We start from the raw sequence: 13,702 nt of genomic DNA on the forward strand, positions 1-13,702 counted from the left end.
CCTCCTCCCACATGCTCAGCATCCCGCTGGCACCACTCCAACGTATGAATCACGCTGGCTGTGCATAGGATGCAGATTTTATTTTCCCTAAAAGACTGAAGCCCCTTCAAGGCCAGGATGACATCTGACCACGATCCTGACTCTCCCTGGTGGCGGCCATGAGCCCACACCTCCCCTCTAACTCCAGCGGGTGTGCAGCAACATGACCCCACCCTTCCGGCTCATCAGTCACTTCTCCTTCCAGGTCCTGGGGCGGGTCACCCAGCTGGCAGCACTGCTCTGGGGCCGTCTCACCTACCCAGCAACACTCTGATCCCAGATTAAGGTTGCCATCTGTCATTTCCATCCTCAGCTCGAATTTCTGAGCAGAGGCAGAGAAAAAGCCCACCTGTGCAGACTGTGCCACCGTAACAGTGCTTCTCAAACTTTCTGATCTCAGAGCCCTACTCTTGAAAACTGAGGATCAATTATTAAAAAGCAGCGAATTCAACTCACAATTCAAACAACTGCACAGCACCATCCTTTGAGGAAACCACTGCACTCAGTACGTGGCAGATGTGTTCTGCGTGCACTTATCCCGCGCTGTCACATGGAACACTAAAAAGACTGGCACAAAGGACAGGACACAACAAAGCGACTTCTCTGTGCTGCTTAACCAAAGGCACCTCACACGCAGCTGCCCTGGTTTTAGCTGGGAGGCTGGCACTGCCGCCTCGCCCTGCACTGAGCACAGATGGCAGCACAAGGGACAGGGTGCAGGATGCCTCAGTGTCATCATGAAAGGAGTTTTCACCTCACCAACCCCCTGGAAGGATCTTGGGGACCTTAGAGGTCTAAGGAGCATACTACCAAGAACTGCTGAGCCACAAAAACTCAAGATCTTTAATCTTATCATGGTCCCCAAGAGCTCGGGGAAAGCCCTGGTCAGCCCTTCTCTACTCACATGGGTGGATCATGCCCTTCCTGCCCACCGGCCCTCATTCCTCTCAGCACAACTTTTTGAGAAAATCAATATCCCCAGGGGTGACCTTCCTGGGCATTCCTCCACCAGATCCACATGCATCCTTCTGTTCAAAGAGGAGACCCTCTCCCCACCCAAAGCCGATCCTCCCTGCTGCCCTCACCTGGCCCAGTCCTTTCTGTCTCCATGTTCCCATTCCTCTTATGTGGTCACCCATGACCTGAACTGGAGGCCTCTATGCCATGTGGAGGTGCTGAACTCGGCCACATTCTCACAAGGCATTATCTGTGTCCATCTCCTCTACAGGTTGCGAGAATCCCCATCCCTCCTGCACTGCCCAGGGAAGATTCTTGTCCAGTTCCTTACACATCTCACTCTTCACCTCCCCAGCCTCTTCCAGGATTTCAAATGCCATCTGTTAAAAAAACTCCTAAATCTACTGTCAGCTCAGGACTCTCACTCTCTGTATACAGAGACTCTCTGTAGGTAATGAAATAGAATACAGCTTATCCCATTGAGAACATATATATGTATATGCATTTACAGGAGCAGTAATAAAGTCTGGAGGCTTTTCAAATACCAGGTTATCTGAGAAATGGACACAGACTTCTCACAAGAACGGCATTTTTTAAAATTTCAAAAAATAGGGGAATTCCCTGGCAGTCCAGTGGTTAATACTCCGCTCTTCCACTGCAGGAGATACCAGTTTGACCCCTGGTCGGGGAACTAAAATCCCGCATGCTGCATGGCATGGCCAAAAAAACCCCCCAAAAACTAAAAAACGAAAAACAAAAGTGGGACCAAGAGAACAGAATTCCTCATCTTTCTTTACGCGCTGACAGCCGTCTGCTGGCTTTGCGCACCTGACCTCTAACCACACGGAGCTGCACTTGCCATGGGGGAGCTCTCAGGATTGGCCGTGGGAGCGGTGACACCAGCTCGGCCACATTCACCAGGTTCTCTTGGCCACAGTGACTGTCAAGGGTGTGGACACAGAGGCAGTGAGTGTCAGCCCCACACTTGGGCTAAAACTATCAGGAAACAGGTCAGCGTGAGCCTGGAGATGCTGGTGGCCATCGTGTCACCATGAGAAAAGAGGCTGGTTAACAAGAAAGATGGAACAGAGGAAGGCAATGCTGAATGACAAAGTCCAGATTGTGGTCAAAGGAGCTACGCCTGGAATCAAAGCCCGGCTGGGCCTGTCGGTTCCGAGAGCCGGTGAAGTCCTTCTTCAGGCCAAGGCCAGTCCCAGTGGGTTCTCATGAAGTGGACAGAGAAGGCCTCAAAGAGCCGACCCTCCAGTCTGTGATGACTCACCCCACGCCCACAGCCCCATTGCTCAGTGGGAACCACTGCTCATCTCTGGACACATTTTGTAGAATTTCCCTGTGCATCTTCTTTCACATAGTTGAGATCATATTATACATAACAAAGGCAGTGTTATCTCCTCAGTCAACTCTGCTCATTAGTATTTTCCCATGCTACAAAAACTTTGTAAAAATCACTTTTAGGGACTTGATATAATATTCCTTTGAGTAGATGTATCAGTTGACTCTGATCCATGAACAATGAACAGTTAGCGCTGAGGTTGTTTCTAACAATTTTTTAAAAAATTTATTTATTTATTCTTGGCTGCGTTGGGTCTTCATTGTTCCGTGTGGGCTTCTCACTGTGGTGGCTTCTCTTGTTGTGGAGCACAGGCTCTAGGCCTGTGGGCTTCAGTACTTGTGGCACGCAGGCTCAGTAGTTGTGGCTCGCAGGCTCTAGAGCATAGGCTCAGTAGTTTTGACGCACAGGCGTAGCTGCTCCGCGGCATGTGGGATCTTCCCGGAGCAGGGCTCGAACTCGTGTCTCCTGCATTGGCAGGCAGATTCTTAACAACTGTGCCACCAGGGAAGCCGTTTCTAACAATTTAACACGGCCCAGACTAAACTCGCAACTGCTAACTCCCGACTGGCTCCTCCCACAGTGACCCTCGGCTCAGTACCTCTTCGTGGAAGTTGTGTGTTCTTGTCCTTTGCTCATGTATTTTATCCACTGATGTCTTAGAGTTCTCTCTGCTCTTTAAACACTAATAACATTAACGAGAAGTCTAACATTAAGAACTACTGCTCTTAACCCTGCCTAATATTCTTAGCTCTCAACCTTCCCAATTATCCTATGAGGTAGGTAAAACTTGCCCCAATTTTGAGATGAGGAAAATGTGAAAAAGTGAGGTCACAAGTCTGCACTCAGGAGGCCAATTGTAGAGCACAGGACCTAACCACCATGTGTGTGGCCATCAACAAAACAGGACAGGGATTCTTTAGATGTTATTCAATCTAGAACAAATTATACCTATTTGTCCACACCTGGTCTAATCTAGTTTAAATTTTAAACTTTTAAATCTACTACCTTTCATTTATGTTTGTCTTTTTTTTTTTTAATTAATTAATTTATTTTTGGTTGCGTTGGGTCTTCGTTGCCGCGCACGGGCTTTCTCTAGTTGTGGCGAGTGTGGGGCTACTCTTCATTGCGGTGCGCAGGCTTCTCCTTGCGGTGGCTTCTCTTGTTGCGGAACACGGGTTCTAGGTGCGTGGGCTTCAGTAGTTGCAGCATGCAGGTTCTAGAGTGCAGCCTCAGTAGTTGTAGCACACAGGCTTAATTGCTCCGCAGCATGTGGGATCTTCCCAGACCAGGGATTGAACCCGCGTCCCCTGCACTGGCAGGCAGATTCTCATCCACTGCGCCACCTTGGTTTGTTTTTAAAGCTTAGGAAGATATTCTTCCCCCACGCAGAGATCAGAAAAATACTGAATGCTCTAAATATCGCTAGTTTTTAATAGTATGATTTTTTTAAAAGTATTTGCTCATCAATTGTTTTGGAATTCACTTTGATGTGTGAATAGTGATTTAAATTGGTTTTCTTCCAAACAGCTATTCAACTAGCCCAGTACCATCTGCTGAAGAATAATCATTTCTTCCCCCTCACAGGAGTAATTTTGGAGAGAATCCCAAGCTAGATTCCTTTGAAGAAAAATCTACAATACTACTGGTTCAAGGGACTCAGCAGTCAGAAATTTCCAACAAACATGTGAAAAAATATTCAACCTCACTCTTAATTAAAGAAAAACAAATTAAAATGTCACTTCCCCCCCATTTGGTTGGCAAACCCAAAAGTGCAATACCCAGAATTGCTGGAACAAAAGACATGTGACAGAATTGCCAAGCTGCCTTTCAGAGAGACTCCACAGATTCACACTCCACCAGCTGCCTCTGAGAAGATCCCCTGCCTTGACCACACAGTGGGTTATCAAACTCTGTGATTCTTGCTACTGTGATGAGTGGGAAAAAAATGGAATTACTGACCTTTCAATGTTCATATCTCATATAATAAATAACAATGTGTCCCTTTTCCTATATTTAAGAGACATTTACATTTCCTTTTCTGTGAACTATTTGAGTTCACTTGGGTTTTCCCATAAGATCTTATGGAAAAATGTGAACAAACATTTTGGCCAACCCAATACTATTGACCAGACTTAAAAGCGCCAGTGTTTCAGCTTGAAAGTTTTAATTTCTTGAGATCCCCGAGGTCTTCCATTCATTTCTTCCTGTTATTTTCATGCAAATTCTAGACTATTAGCTACCTGCATGCAGGTTCTTAAATCTGTCTTATTGCTGTTCTATGTCCAGGGCCTTAGAACAGACACCCATCTATTTATTAAATGAATACATTTACCAATGCTGTACTAAGAAACCAGAAGCAACCTGGTGGCATATAAATATGGCCCCCATTTCTTTGCAGCTCCTCCCATGAAGGGGTGGATTCATTTCTCCCCCTCTTGAGTCGGGCCTGACCTTGTGATGTGCTCTGACCAACGGACTGTGGCAGAAATGTCCATTTCTGAGACCCAGCCAGGAGAAACCTTGCAGCTCCTGCTCTGGTTCTTTTGGAATGCTGTTGCCAGCATGAGAAACCCAGTCTGGTCCACTGCAGGACGAGAGCCAACAGGGTGCTAGGTGCTGTGAGGCACCCTTAGGCCATGCAGCATGAGGCGAGCCGAGCAGACCCGCCCAGCTGCACCAAGCCCCGTGGGCTTTGGAACAAATATGTGCTGGTCGGGTTTTTAAAATTTTTGGTAATAAGGGTCAATTTTAGTAAGATCCTCTTCTATATCTTATTTCACAAGGTGCCACATTAACCTAGTTTTGGTTTGGTTTGGTTTGACTGAACTGTTTCTAAGTTTCAGGTGTGCAGCATCATATGGGGTGATCTGAAGGCCCGGGGTTGTGGGGGGGTTTGTTGCACAGCAACAGATAACTGATGTAAATGTCAATGTCCAACATGAGGTTGTGAAAGACACTACAGGCCACCCACAAGGGAACGTTATGTACCCATTCTTTATTACAGAGACATAGAAAGGACCCAAGATATATAAATGAAAAACTTTGTCTTGAGATCTCAGAACCTAGTCCTACCAAAACCAGTAGTATAGACATTCACACAACCCTGTGATGCAGGTACTAATATTTTATAAATGGGAAAACAGAGGCCCAGAGAGGTTAAGTAGTTCGTCCAAAGGATGCTCAGCTGGTAAGCGGCTGGGCTGTGGACTGAACCAGGGAGGTCTGGCTGTAAAGCCTGTGCTCTGGACACATGATATTTTATGCCCATTTCAGCACTAAACTCCATCTTTCCACTTGATTCTATGTATAGTTCTTCCCCGCTTTTTCATTATATTCACCCAATACCTACAATTCAAATTTAACTGGATTTTAGTGGGGTTAATTATTACCTGAACGAACCAATCTCAAAGTTCATGACCTTAACCTAAGGAAAATAAGCTAAAAAACCCTCAAATAATTTGATGCAAATTATGACTAACTAGAGAAAAGAATGAGGAAACAAACAGGAGAAAAGCCTAAGAGTTCTGTTTCTTGTAAGGTCTTAATTATACAGTTTTGTTATGTACACACCTCTTAAAAAAGGCAACTCAGGAAATCAGATCTAGGTAACATGCTTGGGATGGACGATACAGCACACAAGCCAATCTAATCAGCAACATGTGCAAGGCATGGGAAATTCTAATTTTGAAAATTCTGCAACTAGAATACATTATATAACTATAACTAAATAGGTAGAAGCTGTGCACACTTTGGTAGAGCAAACATTAAAGGTTATTTTGGGATTCTGATAATTAAGACTATTTCTTATTCTCTGACTTATTTTTTCTATACGTCCAAACTGTCTACCATAATCATACACTACCTTTATATCAGAGAGTTTAAAAGACAGTTCCTCTTATATCCAAAAGAAATTCAATTTTAAACCAAGTGTTTCTGAAACTTGGCTCAGGTCAACACATAAAACAAATTTAACATCTAAGTAAATCGTTGTTAACGTTAAAAAATACACACATATGTACACACACACACACATACATATGCATACACACATATTAGAAAAAGCTAAAATTCAGTCAACAGCAGACTGGATGTAAATATTGTAATATCACTGCACCAACATGTCAGCAAGCTGTTCTTGGGTTCCCTCCTCTGACCTCTTCCTTCCACTCTAAGGACTCCTGTGATGACAACAGGCTCACCTGGACAACCCATGCTAATTTCCCCACCTTAAAGTTAGCTGATGAGTAATCTTACTCCTCTCTGTCATGTAACCTAACATGGATTCAGTTTCCGGGAATTAGGACACGGACATCTTTGGGCATGGGGTCATTATTCTGCCTACCACACTTTTATGACAGCATAAAGGTAAAAAAAAAATAGCTGCCTAATATATTTAACAGGTACATGTTAAGCAGGAATGAAGGATAATATAATTATTAAACAAAATTAACTTATAAGATATCAAAGACTGGGGCTTCCCTGGTGGCGCAGTGGTTGAGAGTCCACCTGCCAATGCAGGGGACACGGGTTCGTGCCCCGGTCCGGGAAGATCCCACATGCCGCGGAGAGGCTGGGCCCGTGAGCCATGGCCGCTGGGCCTGCGCTCTGCAACGGGAGAGGCCACAACAGTGAGAGGCCCGCATACTGCAAAAAATAAAATAAAATAAATTAAAAAAAGGGGCTTCCCTGGTGGCACAGTGGTTGAGAGTCCGCCTGCTGATGCAGGGGACACGGGTTCGTGCCCCAGTCCGGGAAGATCCCACATGCCGTAGAGCGGCTGGGCCCGTGAGCCATGGCCACTGGGCCTGCACGTCCGGAGCCTGTGCTCTGCAACGGGAGAGGCCACAGCAGTGAGAGGCCCGCGTACCGCAAAACAAACAAACAAAAAAAAAAACAAAACAAAAAAGATATCAAAGACTAAAATCGAATGTATGACCTTTCTCTGTTATGGAACATGCTCTTGGAACATATCTAAGATATCTTCACCCAACCTAAGGCCATGAAGATTCTATCCTGGTTTTTTCTCAAAGCTTAATAGCTTTACTCCTTCTATTTAGGTCCATGTTACTTATTTTTTGCACACAAATGTCTAATTGTTCCAGCATCATTTGTTGAGGAGACTGCCATAGGCACCAGTACAGATAAATCTAAATCTGAAATGCATTCTGCTGAGTGGAAGAATCCAGACATAAAAGGCTACATATTACATAATTGCAATTCTATGACATTCTGGAAAAGGTAAAGCCATAGGGACAGGAACCAGATCAGATGTTGATTGCCAGGGACTAGGCGAGGGAACTGACTACGAAGAGGCACAAAGCAACTTTTCGGGACAATGGGAATGCTCCAAAACTTGACTGTGGTGAAGTTACAGGACTGCATACGTTTGTTAAAATTCAAAGACTTGCACAACTAAAAAAGGTGAATTTTACTCTATGTGAATTATTCTGTGATAAACCTGACTTTCAAAATGATCAAATGACAAGATGACCTTAAAAAAATTGAACTTAATCCAAGTTAAAAAGTAGCAAAGAAACTAAAACGTGGAAAACTAAACAGTCACCTCCAGACTCCCTTACCCTATGGCTACCGCTCCTAAATAAGAGGGAAGAAAGCAATGAAGAGTGAGCACCAAATAAGGCATTATCCAACAGCCACAGACTAGTGACCTACTGCTTTAATGAATAAGACAAAGAAACAAATAAAAGCTAAGCCTAAGAAAAATAATCAATGAAATCACATTTACCTTTGGAGTCAGCATTTGGGAACAGCCTGTTCCATGGCACCTTATTTTTGTGCGGAAGAGAAAGCAAATAGTTCCTAGCTTTTAAATTTATTATACAATTCAGGTCTTCCTGGGATGGGGATCCAAGAATACCTATCAGATAAAATAATCAGCTGTTAATTATCAAGACCAAGGTAAACCAACTGCATACCATCAGCAGTGGGGCAGAATGGGCACTGACATTCAATGTCTTCTCACTACCTCCCAATGCTTTTTACAAAGTCCTTAATGTTTTAAATCAAGGAAGATTTTAAAAAAGCTCATGTCCATCACAGGCTGAAGAGTTGCTGGAACTCTTCTTAATTTCCTGAGGGTACTCTGATGTACACAGTGGGTCCCCAGAATGCTCACGAACCTTACCCAGAATGTGGTTCAGCTGGTCGAGGTAATGCTTCCCCGGGAAGATGGGCCTGTTGGAGAGCATCTCTGCCAGGATGCAGCCTACAGACCAAATATCAATGGACTTGGTGTAGCCCTGCAGTGGAAAGGAGAAAAGATGGAGAATGACCTCTGCTGTTCCATGACACAACGAGACCTTTCTGCATGACAGGCACAGGGCTGCTGGAGTGTCAGCTTCTCCTCTGGCTCTATAATTCAGAAATAAGGGACCATGGAGAGACAAATATCATTTGACTTTCTTATAAGACACTAAACAACCCAGATTGCTTGATTTTATTTCTCTCTTCAAAGTTGATTAACTTGTTAAGTTAGAATTTCTGCAGTATACTTTATATCTTTTTTTTTTTTTTTTTTTTTTTTTGCGGTACGCGGGCCTCTCACTGTTGTGGCCTCTCCCGTTGCGGAGCGCAGGCTCCGGACGTGCAGGCTCAGCGGCCATGGCTCACGGGCCCAGCCGCTCCGCGGCATGTGGGATCTTCCCGGACCGGGGCATGAACCCATGTCCCCTGCATCGGCAGGCGGACTCTCAACCACTGCGCCACCAGGGAAGCCCTACTTCATTTCTTTTTTCAAATGATTTGAGAGAAAGAATCAGAATCCTTGTAAGCTGAAGCTGGAAAAAGAAAAAAACAGAAACAACACTGATTGCTTTAGGACATTTGTGGCCCACTTATTTTGGAAACCTGGACTTCCCTGGTGGTGCAGTGGTTAAGAATCCGCCTGCCAATGCAGGGGACACGTGTTTGAGCCCTGGTCCGGGAAGATCCCACATGCCACAGATCAACTAAGCCCGTGTGCTACAACTACTGAGCCTGCACTCTAGAGCCCGCAAGCCACAATTACTGAAGCCCGGGCGCCTACAGCCCATGCTCCGCAACAAGAGAAACCACCACAATGAGAAGCCTGTGCACCGCAACAAAGAGTAGCCCCCACTTGCCGCAACTACAGAAAGCCTGCGCGCAGCAACGAAGGCCCAAAGCAGCCAAAAAATAAAAATAAAAAACAAATAAATTAATTATAAAGGTGGGGGGGCATTGCTACATTTCCAGAATATCTTTATCCATTTTGAAAATCATTAAAAACAAAACACAACAATTACCCATGATCTCTGCCGAAAAGAAGCACGTGCTGGCTCCATCATGTCTCACTGATCCCTATTGCTCATCTCCTTTTTCTATTGATTTTTCAGGTATATTTCTTCTTTTAAAGGAGTTCAGTGAAAAGACATGGAAGAATTACCATACAACAGTAAAAAAAAAAAGATGTTACTATATAAGTTGAGTTTTATGGAGAATGCTTAGGCATAGTGATAAATAGAAGAAGAAATGTGGAGAAAAGCTAGAGGGAAAAAAATTTATCCAAATATTAAAGCTTATGGAAACATAGCAAAGTATTTTTTGAAAATCAAAGAATTAATGATCAGATCTACAGCTCTGATAAAATGGGTTGAATTTCAAAACAATTCTCATCAATAAATTACAGAGATTTAAAGTATCTTCCCACAATTTCCTAGTAGATTGATTCATTCATTCATTTATTTATGGCTGCGTTGGGTGTTTCTTGCTGCACGCAGGCTTTCTCTAGTTGCAGCGAGTGGGGGCTACTCTTTGTTGCCGTGCGCGGGTTTCTCATTGCAATGGCTTCTCTTGTTGCGGAGCACAGGCTCTAGGCACACGGACTCTAGAGCGCAGGCTCAGTGGTTGTGGCGCACAGGCTTAGTTGCTCCGCGGCATGTGGGATCTTCCCAGACCAGGGCTCGAAGCTGTATCCCCTGCATTGGCAGGCGGATTCTTAACCACTGCGCCACCAGGGAAGTCCAACGTGGTAATTATTATTACTATAGTTAACAGTAACTATAACCATAATGATGGTGGAGACCTGGAGGATGCCATCTTAACCAAAAGATCAACAAGAACTTCACCGATACCGACACAAACCAGGTGTGCCTCCTGATGTGACAGATGATGCGCTGAGAAGAAAACACTCTTTCTGTGGTATTCACGCCCCAAATGCATGACACAAAACTGAGGCACGTGCTACAAGTAGCTGACCCGCACCCTTCAAAAACATCAAGGTCAAGAAAGGCTGAGGAACTATTTCAGATTAAAGGCGACTAAAGCAACAATGCAACGTGTGAGCCTTGCACACATATTGAGAAAAGCTATAAAGGTTATTATTGGGACAATATCCAAAATCTGAATATAAACGGGGCATTACTATTGGATCACTGTTAATTTTCCCACTTTTGATTACTGTACTATGGTCATGGGAGAGAACACCCTTCTTTCTCACCTCCACTGCTGCCGCTCTGGGCTGGACAAGTCTTTGTTGGAGGGCCAGCTTGCGCACCTCAGGGTGCTCACCACTGCTCTGGCCTCTCACTGCTCGATGCCGGCAGCACCACCCCTACTAGTTGTGAGAACCAAAAATGTCTCTAAACACAACCAAATGTCCTCAGGGAACATTCGAACTACTGTTCTAAGGACACACACGGTGAAATGCTTAGTGCTAAAGGTGCACATCTATAATCCATTCTCAAATGACTCACAAAAACAGGCACACAGAGAGAGAATGAAAAAGCAAATGGGACAAAACATAAAGAGCTGGTGAGTGTGCATCTGAGGTGAAGGGTGGACAGTTCCAGCCATCAGCTCTGTGAGGTGGCTTCCCTCTGCTATAATACGACTGTGATTCTGTTTTCCTCTTCACTCATTCTCTCACATGTGTACAGGAGATTTTTCTAGAGGTTACATGACATTACAGGATATTATACGTGAAACGTGACAACAGTGAACCGTGCTTCCCTAACGCTCAGTGTTACAGAATTACGCATGGGTGTCGGTGTCAGGAAGAGCAATGGATGCCATGGTTTCAGATTTCACGTGGCAATTAGCCTTTCCTCTGCTGGGTTTTGGTGTGGTATCAATGATGAGCCAAGAGTAGCTGAAAAGACTACTAACTCTCTCTTTCCGAGCTTCGTGCGAAGACTCTTCACTAACTCTTTGCTAACTTCACCAAAACAACATATTTGACAGACTGAATGCAGAACCAGGTGAGAATCCAGCAGTGTTCAAATCAAGCCAGACGCTGAAGAGATTTGCAAAGATGAGAACACCACTCTTCTCACTAAAATGTTTTTGTTGTGGAAAATAAACATTTTTAAAATGAGAACTATCTAACTTTTTAACATTTATTTTAAAATAAATTTAAAAATTAATAAATACGTTAAAAAGTTTCAGTTTTGGGGCTCCAAACTGGTGGCTCAGCAGTTAAGAATCCGCCTGCCAATGCAGGGTACATGGGTTCGAGCCCTGGTCTGGGAAGCTGCAACTACTGAGCCCATGTGCCCTAGAGCCTGTTCTCCACAACAAGAGAAGCCACTGCAATGAGAATCCCGTGCACCACAATGAAGAGTAGCCCCTGATTGCCACTAAAGAAAGCCTGCAACAGACCCAACGCAGCCAAAAAAAAAGAAAAGTTTCAGTTTTAATTTCTATATAGTAAATATTGATAAATAAAACCCACATAAACAAAACCTGCTTGGGGTCTTGGATAAATTTTTAGACATTCAGACACTGAAGGAGTCTTGAGAACGGAATGTTTGAGAACCCCTGCCTTTTCTTTTCTTGCAATGTTTCTGCGAATTGAAAATTCTATCAAAATGAAATGTTACAAATACACACACACAGAGCGCTCTAGCTGGCCAAAGCTGGGAAAATGAGTATATTAAAAAAAAAGATAATGGACAGCAAACAAACAAAAAACCCCCACAGCCACCATGAGTCCACAATCATGTTTTCAAAACAAAGACAGGGGTCAGAGGAAGAGAAAGAGAAAAGGGGGAAACCTCTTCTTCACAGATGAATGCCAGCTCATCGATGTAAAAGAAACAATCAATTTAGAAAATCACGTTTTGCAATGGAGACAATGGTCCTCAAGGGCGCACCCCTGGGGGAGAGGCTGCCAGGAAACAGAGGGGCCACACACATGGCTTCCAAGACTCTGTGGGGTTTGTGCCCGAAACGTGTTACCTAAACCTAATCAGGAGGAGCCAGTCCCAAGAATTCAGAAAGAGACCCGCTGGGCACAACACCACCTCTGTGCTCTGCCAAGTATTCTGTGTCATGGAGAAGCCAGGAAGGCGGGAGGACTGTCCCAGATGGGGGGGGGACACACACAACTGGGATGGCACTGAATGAGCGCCGGCCGTCACAGGCACTCGCATGGTACCGCGGCTGTGGGGAAGCACACCACCTTTTCGGGAGTATTAGTGAACTCCTAGCATCAGTCGAGGTGTGCAGTGCTGGTTTATGTTGGTGAAGTGTCAGAGGGTTTGACACAAGGGAAGAGAGAGAAGAGACGGGAGAGAGAGGGAGGCAGAGGATGTCAACAGCTGGTGCTGTAAGGGGAATATGGGTGTTCACTGGACTCTCTTCTGTGGGTGTGAAAATGTTCTAAATCAATAAAAAAGAAAATCCTGAATACATTGCTAGAAGTAACATTCTCAGGCTAGAGGTGCTATAAATAAAAAAAGGATTCAAACTCAGTTTTGACTATAGTTAACTGCAAAAACAGAGGCCACCCTCCTGGCTACTTCCCCCTGGAGGGTGGCCAAGAAGTGAAGACAGGGGAGCGGCTCAAATGGGGACGGATGCTGTAAGACCACAAGGCCCCAGGACGCAAAGGACAGCTTTCCTTCCAGGTGGCAGGCACTGCTGCACACATGGGCGCCTCTGGCGTGGATAGGCTGTCACGTGGCCCATCTATCCACAGCAAGAACCCGTTGTGTGGGATTGTCGTACAGAATTATGAGAGAATCAACACAACATTTTCTCCTCTGAAACATCTGTTACACCAAATCCTTCTTTACAACGGAATTTATTTTAATGAAATTTTATTTCCATAGCTAAACTAAACACAGGTATGATATCAAGAATAACTAACTGCTTTAAACAAATTCCGTTTCCTCACAAAAGCAACCTACATCCCAAGCCCTTTGACTCGTAAAGGATGGAGGAAGAGAATGCAGCCTATGGGCTAATTACACCTGTTCTTTTCATTCCCAAGAAGCCTCTCAGGATGATTTCTGGTTCCTACACCTGAACACGGGGTCCAAAGTTTGTTTTTATAGCTTTTTTCTTTTTTTTTTTTGGTTGCACTGGGTCTTA

At 44.5% G+C, this 13,702-nt stretch overlaps 1 protein-coding gene across 3 annotated transcripts in view; it reads right to left on the reverse strand.

Annotated features, from left to right (window-relative positions):
• MAPK1 (mitogen-activated protein kinase 1) overlaps positions 1-13,702 on the reverse strand; it is a 100,277-nt gene that overhangs the window by 10,179 nt on the left and 76,396 nt on the right. For all 3 annotated transcript variants that reach the window (XM_049698493.1, XM_049698491.1, XM_049698492.1), the window contains 2 exons: positions 8,496-8,610; positions 8,097-8,228 (listed from right to left, as the gene is read on the reverse strand). In XM_049698493.1, coding sequence (XP_049554450.1) covers positions 8,097-8,228; positions 8,496-8,610 — 247 coding nt within the window. The remainder of the gene's footprint in view (positions 1-8,096; positions 8,229-8,495; positions 8,611-13,702) is intronic.

The sequence above is a fragment of the Orcinus orca genome, chromosome 15, assembly GCF_937001465.1.
Source record: "Orcinus orca chromosome 15, mOrcOrc1.1, whole genome shotgun sequence".
Classification (NCBI taxonomy): Eukaryota; Metazoa; Chordata; class Mammalia; order Artiodactyla; family Delphinidae; genus Orcinus; species Orcinus orca.